We start from the raw sequence: 22,784 nt of genomic DNA, 5'->3' as shown, positions 1-22,784 counted from the left end.
TAACATTTCGAGTTCAAATATGAGTTGAAAGAAAGACTATCAAAAATAAAATTTTCATCAATGAGTTAATATTTAGACGTTGATAACGTGTTTTCAAGAAAAAAAATATTTAGAAATTAATTTAATATAATCTGGTCAACTTAACAAGTTTTAAGATAACCTAAACAAAAAAAAAAACATAATTTGACTGGAAAAACTTCAGGACAACACATTTTTTTAAAAAAATATTAAGATGACAATATATTTAATCAATTTGGGTTAACCTAAGTTAACATGTAAAATTCACAATCCAGATCATGAGACTGTGATAACCTCATAGAAAACAAATCAAAAAATATTTTGAAACTCAATTCTCAATCAACTCAATATTAGAAGATGAAATTGAAAAAAAAATTAAAAAATAATAAAAAAATAACTCAAGTTAATCTGGGTTAACCTGTCAAATCTAAGTCATGAGATTAGGTTAACCCAATAGAAAGCAAATGAAAATAGGTTATGAAACTCAATTCCTAATCAATCCATTGTTGAAGGATAAAATTGAAAGAAAAAACCAATTAAAAGGATAAAAAAAGACCTAAGTCCACTGAGGTTAATCTGTCAAACTCTTAACGATGGTTAAAAATTTTAGTTTTTTTAGGAAAAAAAAAATTAAAATCATATCAGAGGTCAAATAAGTAATTTCAAATATCATCCTCAAATCAAAATTATAAAATAGACATAACTCAAGTCATTGAATAGGAATTAACTTAAATTAATCTGGGTTAATCTATTATTTTAAAGTAAATTAATTAAAATAATATTATTTTATAATTTTTTTAAAAATAAATTATTAGTTAATCTAATCATGAATTAACTCAGATTTTTCATTGTCACTCAAATTTTTTTTTTTTTTAATTTAAACGGTCAAAGTTTAGAGTCTATTTGTTTCTATAATTATAACTGTATTTTGCCACAACTATAAATTCAATTAGTTAATATAATAAACGTAAGGTTTTGCATAATTATTAATTAAAATTTTATTTTGAATATTAGTAGAGAAAAAATTAAAAATTAAAATTTATAATTCTTTTTATTTTTTTAAATAATAATTATAAAAATAATTACAATACCAAACATACACTCAATCAAATTAACTTTACCCAAAACTAAACCTGTTCTTAGCTTAAATTAATAAAAATAGTTTTTTTAAGATAAATAATCCAATCATTAGAAGAAGATCATCTCCTTCAATAAAAAGCTTAATCTCACCGACCCGTCATTTACTTCCCCAATCTCTTTACTTGAAAAAAAAAACTTCTCAATATTTGAGGTTCCACTTTAGCAAAATCATCAGCGATCATCATGAATTGTGAAGTCTGCCAACTCAAAGAACTGGTAATCAAAAACCACTGTCTAATCTCTTTTATCAGTGAAATTTTTGTGTTTTTGTTTCTGGTTTTTCTTGATTTTGAAGTTTGAATTAAATTAAATTTGTTTTGTTTTGTTTTTCAGGAAGTTGAGCACTTTGAGATACGAGAAGTTCTACGTTGTGAGTAAATTTTAGAAACTGGGTTTTGTGTTTTGATCCAGTTTGAGGTTTCTGGGTGGTTAAAGTTTTATATATATATATATATATATGTTATTAGTTAGTGTCATGTTTTGCGTGTACTTTGTTTTAAGAGTTTTGAGTGTTTCTTATGTTGCTTGGAGAATTTGATGTTCGTGGATGAAGATTAGTGAGTTATTACTTGTACGGTTATGGGATAAAATGAAATTTTATTATTATTAATTTTGTATCATGTTTTGAGTGCATTCGTTTTGGGCAATTGATGTTATCTTGTCTCATTCTGGCTTTGTAAAGTGATAATGATTATATTCATAGTGTGTTTTGTGTTCAAATTGATGAGGTGAAATTGATTGCAGGCATCTTACACACGATTGTGTTTCATAGAGCTTTGGGTCTGGTCCGGCCTAAAGACATTGATTTGGAACTTTTTGACATTACATATGTAAGTGATTCTACATTCTTTCATGTTATTGCTACAGTTTCTCTTGGATGAAAACAATCTAGAGCTTCATGATGATGTTTGTGAAAACTTGAAACTTCATGTAAGAACTAGTGATGGGAGACTACATTACTTATGAACTGTTTGTTGATGTTGCACTTTCACTATTTAAAATACAAGTGTTGACTCACCATGGGAAAAAAATGCAAATGAAAAAAATGTTCTGGCTTTTAAACGAAGCAAAAATGAATGTGTGCAGAATTTCTTTCCCTGCAGAATTGCTGGTTGACTGGAGATCAACACTTCAACTTCTGATGTCTCTCTTTGAACTGGATGTTGTTGTTTATATCGTGCTGATTGTTTTTTGTTCCATCTTTTTTTCTTATCACTTAGGTACAATGTGGTGAAGTAGAACTTGAGAAAAAGATAGAGGAGAAGATTGATCAATTCATAAGTTGGGTAGAGAAACACCCGAATAAGAAAAGTCAGGTAGGCAGTGTGCTGCATTCTTGAAGTTGATCCAACCAAACTGTTTAATGGTACAGGGATTTATCTTATAGTTTTCTAAGACATTCCTTTCATTTCAGTGGACCAGGTCATCGTCTTCTTCTTTTTCTCATGTCTCCTAGTGTTAGTTAATATTTGAAGTTGTATTTTGTGTTTGGCTCATGCATTTCATCCTCTTTGTCATCATTAGGTACCTTGCAAGTGTCAGGCCACCAAAATTCTAGTGCATATGCATACTAATCTCTGGATGCTTAACATACTTCATGTGCATAGTTTACACATGATTTCTGTTTCTAATATTATTCCTATAGCTTGCTCTTTCATTCACAAATTAGTAATTTTCATCTCTTATACTCTTTCTATAGTTTGCTGACTTCTGGATTGACCATGCAGATATGCTTATCTTTCTATGAAACGAAAAACAAACATCCATCATGGTTCAACAAAACTGAACGCCTGTTTTGGGAACAGTGGTATGTCAACTTGCATGTAACACAACATACTAAAGCACACTCTGGAAAGTCTCATCATTCAAAACCAATGGTTGACCTAGGAGGTAACATCACACTTATGTATCAACCTGATGAATTATTAATGCTTAACCCTCTAATTGCTGAAGTCTTCCCCCCCTAACTTTACTGTGTTTCATCATTATAGAAACTGTATCTGAGGACAGGGGTGTTCGTAGGGAAGCACTTGAAGCATCTCTTCATGAGGTTTTATTCCAAATAATAAAATTTGTGAATGAGAAAAAAGATCATGTTCCCCCCATAAATGAAGACATTATCTGTTTTCCCTGTGAAATTACCATCCCAAGGTCAGTCCTAATTCTCCCCGTACACGTGATACAAAACAATATATTCATAAAAAAGTTACTTATCATGTGTGTTTCTAAGCTGCAGCATGTTGTATGCCTCTCTTTCTAGAACAGTTTACCTTTTTGTTCTTTGATTTTTTTTCCTTTTAATCTCTCATTTTTCTGTAGCATCTTTGTTGTGGATGATTTTTTTCAGCATTTGTTAACATTATATCTGTATAGCTGCATTCTGTTTCATGAAAGTTCTTTTTATGAAGTAGTTTTATCACTTATTTGTTTCATGAGATCTTTCCTTTCTTCAAACAGAACTGACAAAGCGATAATCATATGAAAGGAAACATTTTAGCATTCACATTTCTTAGATGAAATGAGAAAACGGAATGTGGAAGCTGTAAGAGTGAACAATCACACTTCATGAAAAAGGCATTCATCTAAATTCATTATAATCTGCAGATAATTGCTGATGTCACTGAAATGACTTCCATGTAGCTTCATGCTTACATGCCCATTCCTTGTGGCTTTTATATGCTATAGTTTTTTGGGCTAGCTGGATTGTTTTATTACTTAGATCAATAGTTGCTTCCACGGAAGAAAAGGGTTTGTTCGCAGTGGGAGCAAGCAACCGCTCTAGAATATACCTCTTAAAATTGGTAAAACTCATTATTTGCACCCTGTTTTTTTGTTAATTAATCATAAAAGCCTCTTTATTATCATTTCAATCAATTAAACCCTTGTATTTTTTATTTCAGCCAATTAAGTATTATTTGCGAAATAAAAAATGATACTACTTGACAAGGAGGGTGGGAGTGAGTGATGATGTTAATGGGAATGAAAGGAAAGTTGATGATGACTCAAGTAGTGAAAAAGACTACTCAATTAGCTGAGAGAAATTTTCAATTTTGGCAAATTGAGTGGCAGAGGTGCATTTTCTTATGTAATGGAGAGAATTAATGAACGAAAATAACATCAAGTGTGCTAAAGTGATTTACAGGTCTTATTAGCCGATAATGTGAACTACCTTTATTCTTGTTGTTGGTACCAATGCTTGAACCTTGGTCGAGTGGTGGGTAATATAACACCAACCACAAGACCCAGGAGCATTGGCAGTGAAACCTTCATTATCAGCCCTCATTCATGTAGTGCACAAATGCAAGTTAAATTAACAGGTCCAGTTGATTGGAACTGCTTACACCTGTGATGCCAACTAAAACCAGTCTCCTGGCTTAGCAATGTTGATTTTACCTGATAAAGAAATCAAAGAAGTCTGTTACTGGCATTTTAACTAACAAGCTGCACTTATATTTACTCTAGCTGTAGTTGGCAACTACTAGGATTCATTGAATGCCCTTTGAGGCCTTGCCCTTGTCTTGATAATAAGATATTGTTGTGTCATCATTTCTCTTTGTTAGGAAATTTCTCTGAGGCTCATGATTAGACTGCTGAGTTAACATTATACTGCCATTACTCAGTTCATCGGATTCTCCTTTTGGGATGGATGTGTTCAAGAGGATGCTACAGACCGGGCATCCAACCATGCTCAGTTGATTATAATAGTTGGCCACCTGAACTGCTTCGCCGACTACTTGGAGGTTAAAAAGATTCTATTATGTTCGTGATATCTTGAATTGTGTACATATCAGGTGGGCGGCGACCTTGTGCAGACTTATGGGGCAACCAGGGTTTGATTCTCCCTTGGTGCTTGTTTAGATGCATCATCTTTCGTAATATTTGCCCTTTTTTTTTTATCTATCCTTTGCCCCTTTACCATTTCTCTCTTTACTCGACTTAAACTGCAATATATGTACTCTGTTGATTCTAGTACAATAATATTATGCGTATTATGTTGCCAGTATGCGATTTGTTTTTGTTAGGGTTGCAATTTTGCAATGCTTGCATGATTCGGCAATTTGACTCCAAGCAACCTGTCCAATTTGGATGCCATGTGAACTTCATTCTCAGTTGCTTAAAACCTCTGAGAAAATGGTATATTTTATGTGGGATTCACGGAGGAATTATCTATGACAAGAAACGTGTGCTCCCTACAGGCCTGAGTCTTTGAATTTATCACTTGATATTATTAATTTTAAGTTTTCGCCGAGCTCTTTTCTTTTTTCTAGTGTCAACAATTCAATTACTCAGATTTTCTTCTTATCCGAGACCCACAGGCATCATTGAACTTCACTGTTCATTTTGAACATTTTGGTACTTCCAACACTTGATTCAACTGGGAACACTAGCTAAGAATGATGATAAGGAACCAATAAGAACAATTATCATTTTGGTTTAGCTATAGAACAAGATTGGTGAAGCGCTGAAGGCTAGATAAATTTTTTTCTAACATAAAATAAAGAATTTTTATATTTTTTTTTTACATTAAAAAAAAACTTATCTCTATTATGAACATTTAAATTGAAAACAAAAGTTAAATTAAAAATTTCAATTGTCAATTAGTTTAATAATAAATGATAAATTTTTTTTAAAAAATCTCAAATTAAAACACTCACCAAAGCAAAAAAAGAAAAAAGAAAGAAAGAAAGATTGAGCATCAAATATGAAAAAAAAAAAAATGAAGGGGTAAAATTGAAAAATAAAAAACTATCTCAAATAAAAAGGTCAAAATCAAAAGAACAAGGATATAATTTGATATATAAATAAATTAAAGGAGGATACAATTAAAAACAAAAGAAAATTTGATAAATGAATTATAACAAAACTAATAAATATATAAAAAAATCAAGGACAAAATCAAAAGAAAAGGAACTTGAAAGGCTAATATGAGAAAGTAAAGGGTCAGGCATGGCTTTCTAGGACGAAAGAGGGAGAAAAAAAAGGATGTTGGCGACATATCATAGGTTTGACAAGTACACGCGCCATACAAAAAAAAAAAAGGTTGAGATGAATAGAATGATATGGCAAAATTAATTTTTTGACACGTCTTATGAAGACAACGAAGCAGGTGACGCGCTGATGCATGCAATGCACGCGGTAGCAGTTTTTTAGATTTTTTATTTTTTTCAAAAACACCTTCCTAGCTTCCGAACCCAAGTATTATTAAAAAAAAAACACTTTTAATTACGAATTAACCTCTCATGTTAAGCTTTAAAAATTTTGAATCTAAGAGTAATATCATAATTACACTGTAATAAAAAATATAAAATGCCAAAAAAAACCCTAAACTATAGGTAACCAATTATTTGTTTTTAAAAATAATAAAGTTATTTAACTATACAATAGATTAATGGAAAGACACCAACCCTTTAACAATTCAAAAATAACAAATAAAACGTTTTACATTACAAATACACACACAGTAGCATATCTTGTCTCTTTATTCTATTGACCACGTGAGCAATTAATGCCACTCATTATTGTTGGAAATAACCTAATTTCCTTCTTCTTTTTTTGGTCTCAGATGGATACATATATCTGCAAACCACTATAAGTAAGGGTGCTGATAAGTACAGCTTAAGCATGTTTATTTGCTATCTCTGAGAGACAATGGAAGAGTTCTTGTGGCTTGCTGAACATAACCATATGGTCTGCACCTTCAATTTCCATAACTTCTTCAACAGCACTGTTTTCAATCATCCAGCGTTGAAACTCTTCTGGTATCGCTAAATCTTCATCGCAGATAACATACACTCGTTTGACTGACCCATAGCCCGTCGTGGAGAAACTGTTTGCCTTTGACAAATCATACAGAAACAGTGATCCTGGCCTTACCATAGTCTTTGCTTGCTCAAGATCCTTGAAAAATACAAAAGCAAGGCATGTTTAGCAATCATGTAAAACCTGCAGCGCGCTTGCTCTACCAGGTTTGACTTGATCAAAAGGAGTAAAGAAGAGAGAAGACTACTTTAACTGTCATGTTATAAAGTCCACAACTAATGTAACTGTGAATTTGAAGATGTTGATAAGAAAGGTACCTCAGGTGGGCTTAGCTGATAGAGCTTGGAGGATAAGAATTTGGGTCCAAAAGACATTGTCGTGAGATGACTTTGAGAACTGCTGTATGGTAAAAATTGAGTGTCCAACCAGGAATCCGCCGGGGTCCTCTCGTTATACTTTATAGATTCAGGGGAAAAAAATTAGAGAAGAATTCAACTTGAGAAGCAATTGATATTTTCAAATAGCACTTCAAAGAATTATTATTATTATTATTATTTTTGCCAATATTTCTAGCAGTACCTGATCCAAGACAAATGATGGCTTGTGTGTGGTATCTGGCATGAAAGCTGATAAGAAAACAGCAACAGCAATCTTCTCTGGGAACTTTTCCATAGCAAGAGCCAAACTCAAACCTCCTAGGCTGTGCCCTACTAGAATGACCTTCTCCTTCGGTTGTAATGAGGCCAGAAACTCTAACAAAGGCTCCGTATATTCATCAAGTGTTTCTACATCTTGGATTGCCTTCATGTTGGCGCCTGAAGCAGCAAGGTCAAGCACCGTGACCCTGTTACTTGCTGACTCAAGCAGCGTTTTGAACTTTTGCCAGCACCAAGCCCCATGGCAAGCTCCATGTACTAGAACAAAATGCTTCTGATTCTTGGTCTCTACCATTGTTGTTTTGATGCCGGTAAGCACCTGCATCCCAGTATATAGGGTGGATAGATGCACTCTGTATTACTTAATTCATCTTGGACCCCGCCTCATGGAGGAAGAGAAAGGTCACAGTTGGCGGCCAGAGAATTTCCAAGGAGATATTTAGAAGAGCCAAACAGATCAAAATTTATCTTTTTAAATACTATAAATATAATTTTTTATGTATATTTTAATAATAAAAGATTTCTTAAATATTCAATTGTATTTTAATATATTTAATATACAAAGTTCACTTCACATCTTAAACATAATCCAACTTAATATTAAAAGTTAAAATTAATAAAAAAAAATGTAGATGAATTTACTAAACTCATAACAGAAATTAAAATACTAGTATAATCTTATAAAATATAAACTAAAAAAATATTGATTTAAAAAAATTAAAAAACTACTAAAAAAATCCTAATAAACAGTATTTTAGCATTTTACTGTATATATAGTATATATAGGAATGATATTTTTGTAAGAGAAATCAAGGTTGTCAATTCTGTTCTGTTTCGTCCGGAATGGCCGAAACATTCCATACCAATTCAAAAAACAGAACAAAACGGAATAAATTTCATCTCATTTTAAATCTCGGTCCGTTCCGGATTTTTCGGCTAAATTTCGCCCGGAATGTTCCGGTTTCATTCCACATGTTCCGTTTCGCTCTTGAAAAGTCATTGAATCAAATTGAACCTTGTTCAATTTAATTAATTAAATCACCCAATTATAAAAAGCTCTTTTTCATTACTATTTTCAATAACAATGATATTAATAATAATATTGAAAATTATTATTACTATTTTCATTAACAATGATATTAATTTTTTAAAATTAGATTTATCACTAATATATATGGTTTATATTCATGTTTTGTTTTTCATGTTTATACTTTGTAGGAATTTGAGCAAAATAAGGGATGCTTTATATTCCATTAGCCTTGATAACATTGACCTAACTTTATATTTAAAATATTTGTGTTAAAACATTTTACTTTCATAATATTTTGATATTTTATTTAAATTGAATTATTTTAAATTAAAGATCTATTTAATCTTGATTATTTAGAAATATTTTAAATTTTGAAATTATATTTATTTGGCATTGTGTTTGTATTGTATAATTTATAATTAATTTATCTTGAATTTGAATTATGTTTGTTGAATATATATATATATATGTGAACAGTACAACCTCGAAACGGCACGTCGAAACACTTCAAAACTGAAACATTTTATTTCAATTGAAAAAACAAAACATCTATCGAAACGGAATTGATAATCTTGAGAAAAATAATAAAATAGTATTTTATTTAAAATTCTTTTTAAAGCGCATATAAAATAAACATTAAAAAATTAAAATAATATTTTTTATTTTATTTTTAAATTTTCATTTAGCATTTCTATTTCTCGATACTCTAAGGATAATTCAAGTAGCCCCACTTTTGTTTCGATGTCGGGCTAGAACTCCCACCCCAACACGTAGGGTTGGTAGATTAGGGAGGTCGAAAATGGTCAAACGAGTGGTTGAAAATCAAAAGGACCACATCCACGTGGTATTCGGTTGTTTGATGCTATTTTTTAAATATATTATTTTACCAATATTTTTAAAGATCAATGCTAATAAACAAAAATAATGGGAAAAGAAAGCTCCCTATAAATCTATGTATCTCTAGGCTCATGAGTTCCTACAATTATACTATTCGGCAGGAGAAAAATATTGTGTATTTAATATAAACTTAGATTTATTGTAATATCAACAACACTGTGGGAATGATATTATAGTGACATGGAAGCGTTATTTTTACTGTTTTTTAATTAAAAAATATTGCTAAAAATATTGTTTTTTTATTTTTTATATTGGATTTGTCTTAGTAGAGCCAAATCCAAATCTTTTTTAATATGTGTTGGGTTTGGTTTGACAGCCAGACCCAATGCTATTAGGTTGAACTTGCCGAAGTTAGATATGTTTAATTTTTTTAATTTTATTTATTTATTTTTTTATATAATAAAAAAATAAATTAATGGATTTTTTTTATTTGAAATTTAGTTAGGTTTTTTTTTTTTTTTCGTTGGTTCTGCTGTCAGAACGCAATAGTATTATTTAACTATATGATCTCGATATTGCAGTCCAGTTTTTTTGTCGTTTCAATTCCACTGAAACAAAAAATCAATAACGTGCAAATCCACACACATCTCTGATTTGTGGGTAGATGAAATTGAAGGAATTACAAATCAATCTAAGTTGATTCTGGTAGGATGTGATGTTTGGTGGGACAGAGACGGTGGCGTCGGCAATAGAATGGGCCATGGCGGAGCTAATGAAGAGTCCAGAGGATCAGAAAGAGTCCAGCAAGAGCTCGCAGACGTGGTGGGTATAGAGCGGCGCGTGGAGGAAAGTGATTTTGACAAACTAACATAATGTCTCGAAGAAACATTTCCATAGACGATACACGAGTTGTCATGTATGTATTTTTTTTTCTTTCAAAAAAAGAAATAAAGACATAGACCCACGGGCCTCTCTTAAGCCCACATGAGTTTTTGTAATAGGTCCATAACTTCTTTTATTTGTTATATGAGTTTTTTTTATTTTTTTTATGAAATTATTTTTTTAAAATTTTATTATTTAATATGATTTTTTTAATTTTCTTTGGGTTTTTTTGCCCTTTTTTTTTTTAATCTTATCTTATCTTTTCTTTCATCCTTTAATATGAGGTTTTATTTAGTATTGAGTTGATAATAAATGGTATTTCATATTTTTTTATCATACAATAAAAGCTTTTTTACTCTTTTTTTTCTTGCTCTTTTGTTTTTTGTTTTAATTTATTTCAATTTCATAATTTAATATAGGTTTAATTTTATTTCCTTTATGTTTCTTGGTCTCCTTTTTATATTTTATATATTTTTTTTCAATTCTATCCTTGAATACAATATTTTTATTTAATGTTGTTCGTTAATATTAAGTTGATAATAAATTAAAATTTGTATTTTTTTTTATAATTTAATAAAAAAAATTGCTCTTTTTTTATCTTTTCATTTTTTTTTAATTCTATCCTCTAGTATGATTTTTTTAATTCCTTTGGGTTTTTGGAGCCTTTTTTTGTTGTTTTTTTTTAAATTTTATTATTTCATAGAAATTTTTTAAATTCTCAGAGAAATGTGATGTTCCAATGAATCCTCGAATCAAATATAGTTTTTGTTGACATCTTCGATGCTTTGGCATGGCAAGAGAATTGAGAATCTTCCGTACCAAAAAACTTGTTAATAAGTTTTTCAAATTTATACTTAGTTGGAAAAACATATTTTAAAAGTTTTTCATAGTTTTTCGTTTATAATTTTTTTACTGTTTCTAAATAAATAAAAGGCATGAACAATAATTTTTATTTTATTTTATATATAAACAATTTTTAACAATGTATATGATTTTTGGCTTGTTATTAATTAAAATTTTTTGCTTAAATTAATTCTATAGATAAAATTAGATACTAAATTACCATCGTACCAAATTGTCCTTATATATATATATATATATATATATATATATATATATATATATATATATATATATATATATATATATATATACACACCAGCCGCAAGAACTGGATCTTGTTTCAAACAAGAAATAGATTAAGATTGCGTTTGTGTTTTTGGAAAGTGATTCATTTTTTAAATTTTTTTATGTTTATTTGTTATTATAAAAGTTGATCAACAGAAAATATTTTCCAGTCAAAAAAAAATTTGGTTTGATTTCCAGAAAAGTTTTTTTCTTTTATTTTGGATGGAAAACACTTTCCGTAAGTTGTGAAAAATTTAGAAATGTCATATTATTTACTGATTATATCAAATTTGGTTCTCAAACTTTTGATTGCTATATATATTTTGTTTTGAATATTTTTTTTTCAATTTCATCCATTAGAATTTAATTTTTATATTAATTTCGGTCCTTATTTTTATAATTGTTATTTGCTTTTTCCTTATTATTTTTTCATTAAAATTTTTTATCTATCAAATTTGATCCTTATTCTTTTGATTGTTACTTATTTTATTTAAAATAATTTATGAAATTTTAATTATTATTATTTTAATTTCTTCATCTTTCAACTTGAAAAAAATAAAATATTAATAAATTATTTCTCAGTTTATTTTTCAATGACATAAACAAACACTAGAAAATGTTTTTTAATTTATTTTTTATTACACTATCAAACATAAAAAAATAATTCAATTTTCTAGAATTTAATTTTCTAAAATTTACTTTTTTTAAAAAATATACTTTTCAGTAAAAAAAAAAAAACTACGCGCCTAATTGTATCTTGTTTAAAACAAGAAATAGATTTTGCCGTGCAATTCAATTGGGGGGCGGCAATCATGAAGTGCTGCCCAGCTCATTGGTGACCTGAGCGGCAATCATGAATGTAAATATTGGGTGTCATTCATTTGCGGGGGATAGAGAGAGAGAGAGAGAAAAAAAAGGGAAAAGAGAAAGGGTCGAAAAGTTTTTCGGTTTTAAAAAAAACGCAAAAATCCTGCTTTGATTTGCTGTTTAAAATCTCAAATAAAACAAATCAAAACACTTATCTAATTCTTCATCTTTATCATAAGACTATAATAACTTTAAATAAAATAAATTAAAATAAATTATAAAAATCAATTATCAATAAACTCAGTGTTAAATAAAAAAATTATAAAATCTAAAAAATAAATACAATAAAATGACATTTATGAACAAAATTATAAAAATATTATCAGGAGTTTCGCAAGACCTTTCAAACTCTGATCACTCTAAAATTTTAATAAGAAATATAACAATACATAAGGAGACTCCTCATAAACATTTAACCTGATTCAACGGTCGAATTAAAAGATATAATTGATATTGTAAAAGTACATATTATTTTTTATTAAGAAACAAAAAATAAAATTATTCGCAAATAGAATTGGAATGAAATTGGCGACCTTTTTCAGGCTATGAACTAACTAAAAAATTAGGGAGAGTGATTAAAAGAAAATAAAATCCCATCCTCTGTGCATAAACAAAGGGAGAAGTTATATATATATAAACACCTCAATATTTATGAATAATTCTATGTAAGAATACCCAAGAAGTTTATAATTAAATGATCTCAAGATTTTTTTTAAAAAGAATTGAAGAGTATTTCGATAGGTTATACCTTTCAAGTCCCATAGGTACATGTTCTAACTCTTTTAGGGGTCTCCCAATGGATAGAGGAACAAACTTTTTTTTTTGTTTTATTAATGTGAGTGTTCGGACCAGTTTGCGTGTACCTCGACTAATTCCATGTGCCTTGAGATTAACGACCATGTAAATCTCCAGTAGCCCTAAGGTTTGTGGGACTTAAACTGGTAACCTTCAAACTAGTAATCTAGAGCCTGACTAGTTGAGTTATATCTTCTCAGGATTAGAACAAACCTTATTTATTCAACTTAGTCGGGTTGGTCCTCATTCCTACCATTACTCAATCAACATACAGGTACCAGAACAAGAACAAGAACAAGAACAAGAACAAGAACAAGGATTTCTCTTTGGCGAAAGCTGCCGCACCTGAACCGTAACCAGCTAATGCATCGCCTTCTATCTGCATTTCTGAGGCCAGTCCCTTATTCCGCTAACCATTTAGGTTGGTTCATCAGGTGCCAAGGCATCTCTTTCTCCCGGGTCCCATCTCGAACATTCCCGGAGAGGCGAGTCAGCCACAATGGTAATAATGATAATTAAAATAAGATTAATTTTTGGATTCTATGTATTGGGGAATCCTGAAAAAACAAAAAATAGTTGTTAGAACAAGTGAAATTTTTGTAAGATAAATAAACACCGACGATACTCTCAGGATCCCACTAGAAGTGCTGGGATCCTGAGTGTTGGTCGAATATAAAAAAATATTTAAGTTAATACTAACCTTAAATCTTCCAAACCATGCATCAATCATAGGTTTCAATTCAGGATGTTTGGAAGCTTGACTCCATAAAAATAATAGAATTTCCATCGACGATTTCATCGTCGATGATATGGTTCTGACAACCTCAATGTTTGTAAACCAAAAATTGCATTCGTTAATTGAAATTAATTTTTCAAAAATTATTAACATGTTGTTGTGAAGGGAAAACAAACTTACATTGAAATGTCATGTTTCCACTAAGCCTGATACTTCCCGGTAAATGGACCCACTTTAAAGGGACCCCATCTCGACATGGTGACATCGCACTCGTCAAGCCCACGTCAAGTGTGGATGCATGTGTCGAAGGATTCTATACTTGGTCGGCACCTAACGAGTCATGGTCATCAGAAGCACTGTTAGAAGAACTAGCAGCGATCATGCCCGTACGACGAGCTATTAACTTTCCCCTAAGGATCTACACAAATTAAAAGATTAAGATACCATAAAATATTCATATTTTTAAAAAATTAGTAGCACCTCCCTTATATGGAAGACTACCCAAAATCTTTAAACCTGCAAATACACAACTATTTAAATTTAATTGCCATAAACCATTTGATTTTATTCAATTTGTTTCCTTGTCATTGAGTGAAGAGTTCACTCAACTTGTACTCAGCCTAGTTTTTAGATTATTTTTTTTTTGAAATTTTCTTTTATTAATAAATATATTTATTATAGAGTAAACCTAATTATTGAATCTCTACTTTTTTAACTAGAATTTTACTTTATAAACAGAAAAGCTTCTTTTCTATAATTAGGTTATATATACAATTATTATCATAATAATATTATATTGTATAACATATAAAAATCAATCTAAATTTATAACTTTTACTTTTTAATGAAATTGGACTTATAATTATGAATATATGATAATCAATGATTATCAACTAGGAATATTTTAAATTTATTAATGTTTAATAGAATATTATTAACTAATAATAATTAAAATCAATCCTATACATTTAATTGAATTTGAACAACAAAATTGAAAAAAATAAATCCAACTAAAATTCAACAAAATTGTTCTCATATTAAAAAAAAAATAAAATTCCAACAACAACATTCATACAATTATTAAAAACAAAAAAAATTAAAAAAAAATAATGCAAAATAAACACAAAAAAAGAGAAGAAAAAAAGAAAAATCTTACCTTGATTTCGTTGTGATTGAAGTTTAAGAAGAGAAAAAAATACAACAAATTCAAACAGTATGTTAATTAACAAAAAAGAAAAAGAAAAACAAAGAAGTTAGTAGAAGAAGAGAGGAGAAGACATACCTGCGTGTGGAGAAAAAGAGAAGAGAAGAGAAGAGAAGAAGTTGAGGAGAGAATGAGAGAGAGAAGAGAAAGAAAGAGAGAAACATTGGTGTTTATTTGCGGAAGAGGAAGAGAGAAGAAGAAGAAAAAGAGGAAGAGAGAAGAAGAAAGTCAGCATGTCTGTTAAGATTTTAAGGATTTTGATCTTTTAATTTGGGGCTTTTTACTAATGATTTTACCGACAAACAATTAAATATTTTTAATTTTTTCGTATGTGATTCTGTTTATAACATCTAATTAAAATTTTTAATTTTATAGCAAATTAAAAAAAACCCTAAATATCATTGACAATGTTTTTTTTCATTGGTAAATACATATGTACCAAACAATAATTAAAAGTGACTTCAAAAAATGAACAATTATATTGCTCTCTAGAATATACTGACGAACTCAATCCGTTGGTCATACCTTATGTATACTGTATGTAGAGTTTGTAAAGTCCAATTGAAAATTTTAATTTAATCAAAAAAATTTAGAAACCCGCCACATATTACTGGCGTCTTTCTTGTCAGAAAAATAAAAAATTAATATTTTAATTTTTTCATCGGTGTCTCTGTCTGTAAATTCTAATTGAAACTTTCAATTTAATTAAAAATTTCCAAAAAACACGCCAAATATTGGCGATGCCTTTACCGTCAGAAAATAAAATAAAAATTAATATTTAATTTTTCCGTCAGTGTCTTCGTCTATAAAGTCTAATTGAAATTTTCAATTGAATAAAAGTTTTTCGAAACCCGCCAACTATTACATTTGGTGATACTATATGTAATGAACAGTGTAATTTAGAGGTGAAAAGCTCCAATGCTCTCTAGAATATACTGATAGACTTAATTTGTCAGTGATACCCTCTATATTGAACACAATAAATAGTGGAATTGAGAGGGAAACAATTCCATTGCTCTCTGGAATATACCGACAAACTTAATCTGTTGGTGATACCTTTTGTATTGACCATAATGAACAGTGCAATTGAGAGGTGAAAATCTCAAATGTTTTTTGCAATGTACCGATGACCTTAATCTGTCAGTGTATTTGTTGGTATTTTGCAGTCTATCAGTATTTATAGCGGTGTACAACAGTTTTGATTGCCAAATTATATCTTTATTCCTTATCTATACATCCTACATATATTTAAAATCACAATAGCACACATAACACGAGTTCTATGTAGAATATTAAAATCACATAAAATTAATGTTTCCTTGTCATTTAATAATAAATTAATGTTATTTTTATTACATTAAAGTTAATCTCGTCCATAAATATTACATTATAATTTATGGCATTACACATTCGTGTTTTTACAAATTAATTAGAATTGTCTTCTTCTTCTTCTTCTTCTTCTTCTTCTTTAATTTTGTTATCTTCATCACAATCTTCTATGTTGATTTCATCGCTATCATTTATATTAGACTAGGCCTCCAACTTTTTCCTTAAATAGTAGATGTATAGGTAGATGCTTCATTGAGTTGAAGAACGGTGGATGAAATATCATCTTAAATTTACAGATTGTCTAGATGATATTCATTTCAAGCCTCTCTATGTGTTGTGTCTGCAACTTGTAAGAGCATATATCTTTAAAGAAGTGACTGAGCTCCATAGTGCATGCATCTCATACCCCCTTTGGCAATAAATCCTGGTAAGCTAGTGAAATGAGTGTTTGCATAAACACGTGGCAGTCATGACTCTTCATTCCATATAATCTACAATCCTTCAAATTCACCAACCTTGATATGTTCGAAGCATGTCCATCAAGAAAACGCAGACTCTTAAACCATTGGTAGACAAGTAATTGTGCATTCTTGTCTAAGGCAAAACTGGTTTTGGGCTTTACAACTTATGACCCATCATAAACTAACTCTATATTTTTACGATGACAAAAAAAAGATATATCCATTCTATTCTTGTTGTTGTCCTTTGTCTTCCTTTCCATGTCCATAACCCTGTTGAAAATGTTTTCAAACATGTTTTTTTCAATGTGCATGAAAATAAGGTTATGGAGAAGATTAGTTTTTCAATAAGAAAAATTCTAGAAAATACTTTGCTTTACCCAATTGTGGGTCAAACCAAAACTAGAAAACTTCTACTTATCGAATTTAAAACCAAACACAATGTCATCGTACTCTGACACTGCTTCAAACAATTTTTCACCCTACGGTAGCAGCAGTGCGTCCCTTTCAACTCTACCAATAAAGAACTTTTTGTACTTGTGATCTGTTGGCAAGAACCACCAGTGGTAGTAAAAAAAAGATGTTTTACCACCATTTGTTAACATAAAGTCTCCTTATAGTTATAATGTTCTTGATCTTTGAGGGTTTTAACTTGTAACAATTATCCTTCGCTCTTGTCTGTCTGTGTGTTAGTTGGTATCAAAGCTTAAAGATTCTTGATGGTTTTGGTTGGAGGTCATAAATGATGTATTTTAGAGCTCAATGATTCCTGGTGGTTAGTTGTTGAATAACCATTGTTGTTACTTATTTTTGGGTTCCCACAAAAAAATGAAAAAAAATACAAAAATATATATTCGGAAGAAATCCAAAAACAATATATTAAAAAAAAAATTAGAGCGAGAAAAGGATGCTGGAATTGGTTGAGGAGGTTCAAAAATGCAAAAGGTTGAAATTTGACAATATATTTTTGACTGATGGAAACCCTGTTGACAAAGAAAATTCAAGTTGAGAAAAAAAAGTCTAAAATCAGATGTTTATGGACTCATTTAAATTTTATCTAAGGTTTAATTGAATTTATGGAGGGTTTGATTGCAAGAAAATTGATCTTTTAAGAAAACTTAGGCTTTTATTGGAAGAAATTAAAGTTCCGGGGTTCAATTATAATTTTGAAGAGTTGATTTAGTTAAATCAAGAGTTTAATTGCATAATTATTGAAGTTTGATGGCTAATTAGGGACTTAATTGAAACAATTCGAAACCATGGACCAAACCAGAAAAGGTGATAAAATTAAGGGACCCAATTACAATTTTTCCGGGGTTTGATTACAAAATTGCGAAAATTTCAATGACCAAATCAGAAGAATCCATACGGCGTCGTTTCCATTGAAGCACTATTTACTGTCTTCTTAAACATGGCAGCTGAGGCGTTAAAGGCAGGAGACGTTAGCAGCGATAATGGAGCCGTTTCAATCAGGGGGCATGTCTCACGCCACCATGTACGGCGACCGTTACTCTGTTGCCGGAAAATGTCTGCATCCTCTGGCTATAAAAGCCAGAGGAAAGAAGCAGCCTAGGAGGAAGAAAAAAGAAGAAAACAGAGGGGGAAGAGTGCATAAAGAAAAATGAGAAAAAACACAAAAAGCATAAGAGAAAGAGTGGGAGTATAGGGGAAAACAGCAGGGGAGAATCCAGAAGGGGAGGAACGAAGAGAAGTGAAAAACAAAAGGCACGCCCTCGGCTTCTTCTTCAGTAGCAGTTCCAAAGCTTCAGCGATCTACTTCACTGTAAACCGAGCATTTCAGAGAGAAAACCAGAGGAAGAAGCTAAAGAGAATAACGAACAACTGACAGAAGGAAACACCAGAGACCAAAAGGAGAAGAACCAAACAGAAGCAAACGAGGAAGGAAAAAAAACAGAGACTGGTGCATGCCTCTGCACAGGGAAGAAGAAGAAAAACTGCAGCAAACACTGCCCGCCACCGTCATAACCACCGTGATCCATCGTCGGCTTCCTCTCCACCGCCACCAGCATCACTGTGAGCGTACCCCATTACCATCGTCTTCGACATCGTTTCCGCCACCAGGTTTGTTCTCCTCGTCTCTGTGCATGCAGTTCCATTTTTGCATTTCACTGTTCAAGTGAATTATAATTCACTTGAACAGTGAAATGCAAATGTAACTGTTCAAGTGAATTATAATTCACTTTAACAGTAATTACTTCCATTTGCATATGTTACTGAGTATGCACGCGTGAGGAAGCTCACGTGTGCCTTTTGTTTTCCCAACCCTCTCACTGGCTTGGGCCAGTGACCCGGTTAGGCCTGCTAGGTCCAGCCCAACCACATGGGCCGAGCTGGATCCAGCCTAAAAAAAAATTCTAAATTTTTTTTCAAAAAATTTGTGATTTTCTTGTATGTTTTTTACTGCATTTTGATCGATATTGGTTTGTATTTTTATACTGTAAAGATACAAATCCGGTATTAAAATACCTGGTTTTCGTAAAAAAAAATATTTTGTTTTCATGCATACGGCCAAGTCTCTCAAAACAAAAAAAATCATATTGTATTTTCATACAATAAAGAAAATTAATATATATATATATATATATATATATATATATATATATATATATATATATATATATATATGTATTAGTATGCATTTTGGTTTTAATAACCAGTTTATTAAGGCCACGAGAACTAGGCCAATATTTCAAAAATTCAAAAAAAATATTTTTTGTTTTCTTTTAATATCTAGGGTTATGATCTTATACGTAAGACGTATTCCGGATATTAAATTTCTTTTGTTGAGGTTAGAACGGTTATGTTTTACCCGATAAGATAAGGACCTCCTTACCGAGGAGTACTTTTCTTAAACCATAAATAGACCAACAACTAGAAAACACGACATGACTTTAGATTTTATCAGACAATAAAACAATGCAGCCTACCTTAGGTAGGGCGTATTTGGGGTGCTAATACCTTCCCTTTAACCAGTCTCCGTACCCGATTTCTGAGATCAGTTAGGGTTCCAAGTGACCAAAATAATAGGTGGCAACTTCCATTCTAATTTTCCATTGATAAAAGACAAGAATTCCTTGTCTCCCCACATTTGCCGCATTAGATAAAATTTTGAGGGTGGATGTTTTCGCCGAGACGCCGCATACGTGCAACAGAATGACGACTCCACTGGGGACTTTATGGACTAAGCTTTGTTTTTGTCTGATAATTGTGTTTTGTTTGGTTTGCTTGTTTTCTGTTAATAAGCTTATTTTATTTATTTTCTTACATGCTTTAATTTCTGTACATATATGTTCATGTATTGTATAGAACTGTCTCATGCATCACATACTTTAATTTTTGAAAAGCACACACAAGCTTCTAAGTTAGGTGGGGAATTAGCGATCTGCCCTATGACTATTGGTCAAGGTTCAGATGCGTGAAACACCCAACTCATATCTGAGTGTCTGCTTTGTAATGGTGGGCATACGTGCCTTAACTGTTTCTCGCAACACCCCTATACTGTCTTTACGGAGATCGTCACTAGGCAGATATGAGACTCTTTTGAGACTAGATAGTCAACCTACCTTTTGTCTCACTTAATGAATAGAACATGTCCTTAGGTTGTGCATGTTACCTTTTGTTTTGCATCAGAGTAAACCCTTCTTGAAGCATCTTGAACTCAAGACTTGTGGATGACACAATGATCGTTACTCAGAAAATTTCCGATGTAGAGCAAGAATCAAAATTCTTGCAAGGATTACGACCATGTGTCAACCCTTGAAGGGCAAGCTCATCATATAAAACATCCTCATACGTTTAAACATGCATGTTTATAGTTTGAAATAAAGGTCCCCCAATTCTGCTCTCCTTTTTCAGAGTTAAGAGTTGTCAACATCTGACGGTGGCAAGGAAAATTCGCTCAAGAGACACAGCCTGTGGTAATAAGATTCTCTGTTTCAAATGGACTCAGCTAGGGACTTGTGCCGAGATGCCATCTATGAAGTGCTGACACGCTCATCAATGGAGTTTGTGGGGAAATGGAGGCTTCTTTCTAAGGAGTACAACAAGTTGACCTACGAATCCCTTTTCACAAGGCTACACAGCCAAAGAACCAACATTGTCTCTGGTTTCTTTATCCAAAGCATGATCAAGAACAAATATCAAGTTCCCTTTGTTTCAACTGACGCTGTGAAGACCCATATGCAAATACCCTTTGATTTTCTTCCAGAACACGTGGAGATTGTGTCATCAACAAATCAAGGAGTTCTACTTTGTCATGCACATAATAAATCATGCTATTATGTGTGTATCCCTTCGATCCAACAATGGCAAAAGATCCCAAATCCAAAGACACGATATGATACTATAGAATTTGGCCTAATGATTGAAAGGTCAAAGCCTTTACGATACAAGATTGTGAGATTCTCGAAGCCCAAATTCCGCTCATATAAAGAATTCTATATGTACCAATGCATTAGAGTCGAGTTGTTTGAATCAGCAATTTGGAAATGGAAGCTTTCGGACGAAGTGAAGTTGCCTCATGAAGAGTCCATTCATCGCATGACAAAAGTATCCGTAAATGGCTCATTTCATTGGCTCACTTGGAAGGGAAACGTCTTTGCATTTGATATAAAAAGGGAGAGTCATTGTTTGTTTCCACTTCCCCTATCAACCTCTGAGGGCAATGATAAAGATATTAGACTTACTGATTACAAAGGAAAGCTTGCCATGACTTGCATTGATAGGGAGAAAAATTTCATGGAAGTATGGATCATGGAGGATCATGACAGAAAACGATGGAGCAAGAGGCATTCGATAAACATAGGGGTTTTAACAAGAAAAAAACCCCACGTAAGCCCCTTGGCCTTTTGCAATGCTGATGTTGTGCTGATGGGAGAATACTTTCATGATGTGATATTCTTAAACTTTAAGACTAGGCACATTGATATGTTACGATTAGGAAGGGGTCTGCTCCATGGGTGCTTCCCATTCTAGCTCACCTTTGCCACCAAGGAAAAATCATAGTTAGATCATTGCCCCAAGACATGATCCTCTAGACGGAATAATCTAGAGAAAAAGTTGAAGAATTGAGAGAACTTTGAAGATTAAGTCCAAAAGATTTGTGAGCAAGAAACAAGCAGATTTTGTGAAGAATGATACCAACGATCATATCATCAACAGGCCATCACCAATGAGTGATAACAAGACGTGAATGACTGATGAAGAAGCTGCTTAGAAATGTCATGTTGTCAATTGTGTTGTCCATCATTTTGGTTTTGGGATCACATCTCACCTTTTAATGGATTATGTTTTGTTCTTAGTCTTATTATTGTTTTGAAATAAAAAGATGTTTCTTTCAAAATTTATTTTGGCGAAATACTTTGATCGAACTCCAACGCACGATTAAAGCTAATCAATCCTGAAAGTTTAAAAGTATTTTGATTGCAGAAATGACTCGATGCTTGTTAAAATAATATGGGGTGACCAAACAGATTTTGAGCCCACACATGAAGCTGAACCACAAATCATGTAGCTAAGTTTTAGCAGTATGCATAATGACACGTAGTGGATTCGGTAGTTATGGACTCGTGAATCATGATTCTTACAAATCCAAATCACTACCCTGGATGAGGTCAAAATTTATCGGTTCTAACCAACCTTACTTGAAATGAGAAAAGACCATCTTTGATATCCCCTCACTTTCTAAAGATATTTATCCTTTGCAAACCCATTTTGAGCCTGATATAATATTTCTTTTCAAAAGAAACCCTGACCAGGATCACACCCCACACTGGGGGGCAAATAAGAGATTTATGTTAGCAAAGATGAGGACAATGTTAGAGTCAATTGATAAAGGGAAGGCTTAGAACAAAAGTCCTACGTTTGAAAGAGAGCTAAAAGAAAGAAGACCTAGACTTGGGGCATGTTAGAAAACTGTGAGAAA

General features: G+C 31.6%; 2 protein-coding genes and 1 long non-coding RNA gene across 5 annotated transcripts in view; 2 read left to right on the top strand and 1 right to left on the bottom strand.

The window, feature by feature from the left end:
- The first annotated feature begins 1,208 nt into the window (after positions 1 to 1,208).
- LOC7477976 (autophagy-related protein 101) lies at positions 1,209 to 5,161 on the top strand. Of its 2 annotated transcripts, none has more exons than XM_024604945.2 (7): positions 1,209 to 1,374; positions 1,492 to 1,528; positions 1,903 to 1,988; positions 2,379 to 2,474; positions 2,886 to 3,048; positions 3,150 to 3,309; positions 4,779 to 5,161. In XM_024604945.2, the coding sequence occupies exons 1-7, from the start codon at positions 1,342 to 1,344 to the stop codon at positions 4,852 to 4,854; spliced, it is 651 nt and encodes a 216-aa protein (XP_024460713.1). In that variant the 5' UTR covers positions 1,209 to 1,341; the 3' UTR covers positions 4,855 to 5,161. The 2 variants fall into 2 exon arrangements, with proteins under 2 accessions (XP_024460713.1, XP_002310165.2); XM_002310129.4 differs by having other exon boundaries at positions 1,210 to 1,374; positions 4,719 to 5,161.
- Positions 5,162 to 6,544: 1,383 nt separating this feature from the next.
- LOC7477978 (salicylic acid-binding protein 2) overlaps positions 6,545 to 22,784 on the bottom strand; it is a 31,865-nt gene continuing 15,625 nt past the window's right edge. Inside the window, exons 2-4 of one of the 2 annotated variants that reach the window (XM_002310718.4) lie at positions 7,498 to 7,893; positions 7,236 to 7,373; positions 6,545 to 7,056 (exon numbers count right to left, since the gene is read on the bottom strand). In XM_002310718.4, coding sequence (XP_002310754.3) covers positions 6,775 to 7,056; positions 7,236 to 7,373; positions 7,498 to 7,893 — 816 coding nt within the window. In that variant the 3' untranslated portion in view covers positions 6,545 to 6,774. The remainder of the gene's footprint in view (positions 7,057 to 7,235; positions 7,374 to 7,497; positions 7,894 to 22,784) is intronic. The other variant, XM_052454640.1, reaches the window with a different exon arrangement.
- Positions 6,978 to 22,784, top strand: part of LOC127905579 (uncharacterized) — a 31,064-nt gene continuing 15,257 nt past the window's right edge. Inside the window, exon 1 of the long non-coding RNA XR_008059726.1 lies at positions 6,978 to 7,124. This is a non-coding gene — a long non-coding RNA (uncharacterized LOC127905579). The remainder of the gene's footprint in view (positions 7,125 to 22,784) is intronic.

This window comes from Populus trichocarpa, chromosome 7 (genome assembly GCF_000002775.5).
Source record: "Populus trichocarpa isolate Nisqually-1 chromosome 7, P.trichocarpa_v4.1, whole genome shotgun sequence".
Classification (NCBI taxonomy): Eukaryota; Viridiplantae; Streptophyta; class Magnoliopsida; order Malpighiales; family Salicaceae; genus Populus; species Populus trichocarpa.
This window is presented reverse-complemented; position numbering and strand designations above follow the sequence as displayed.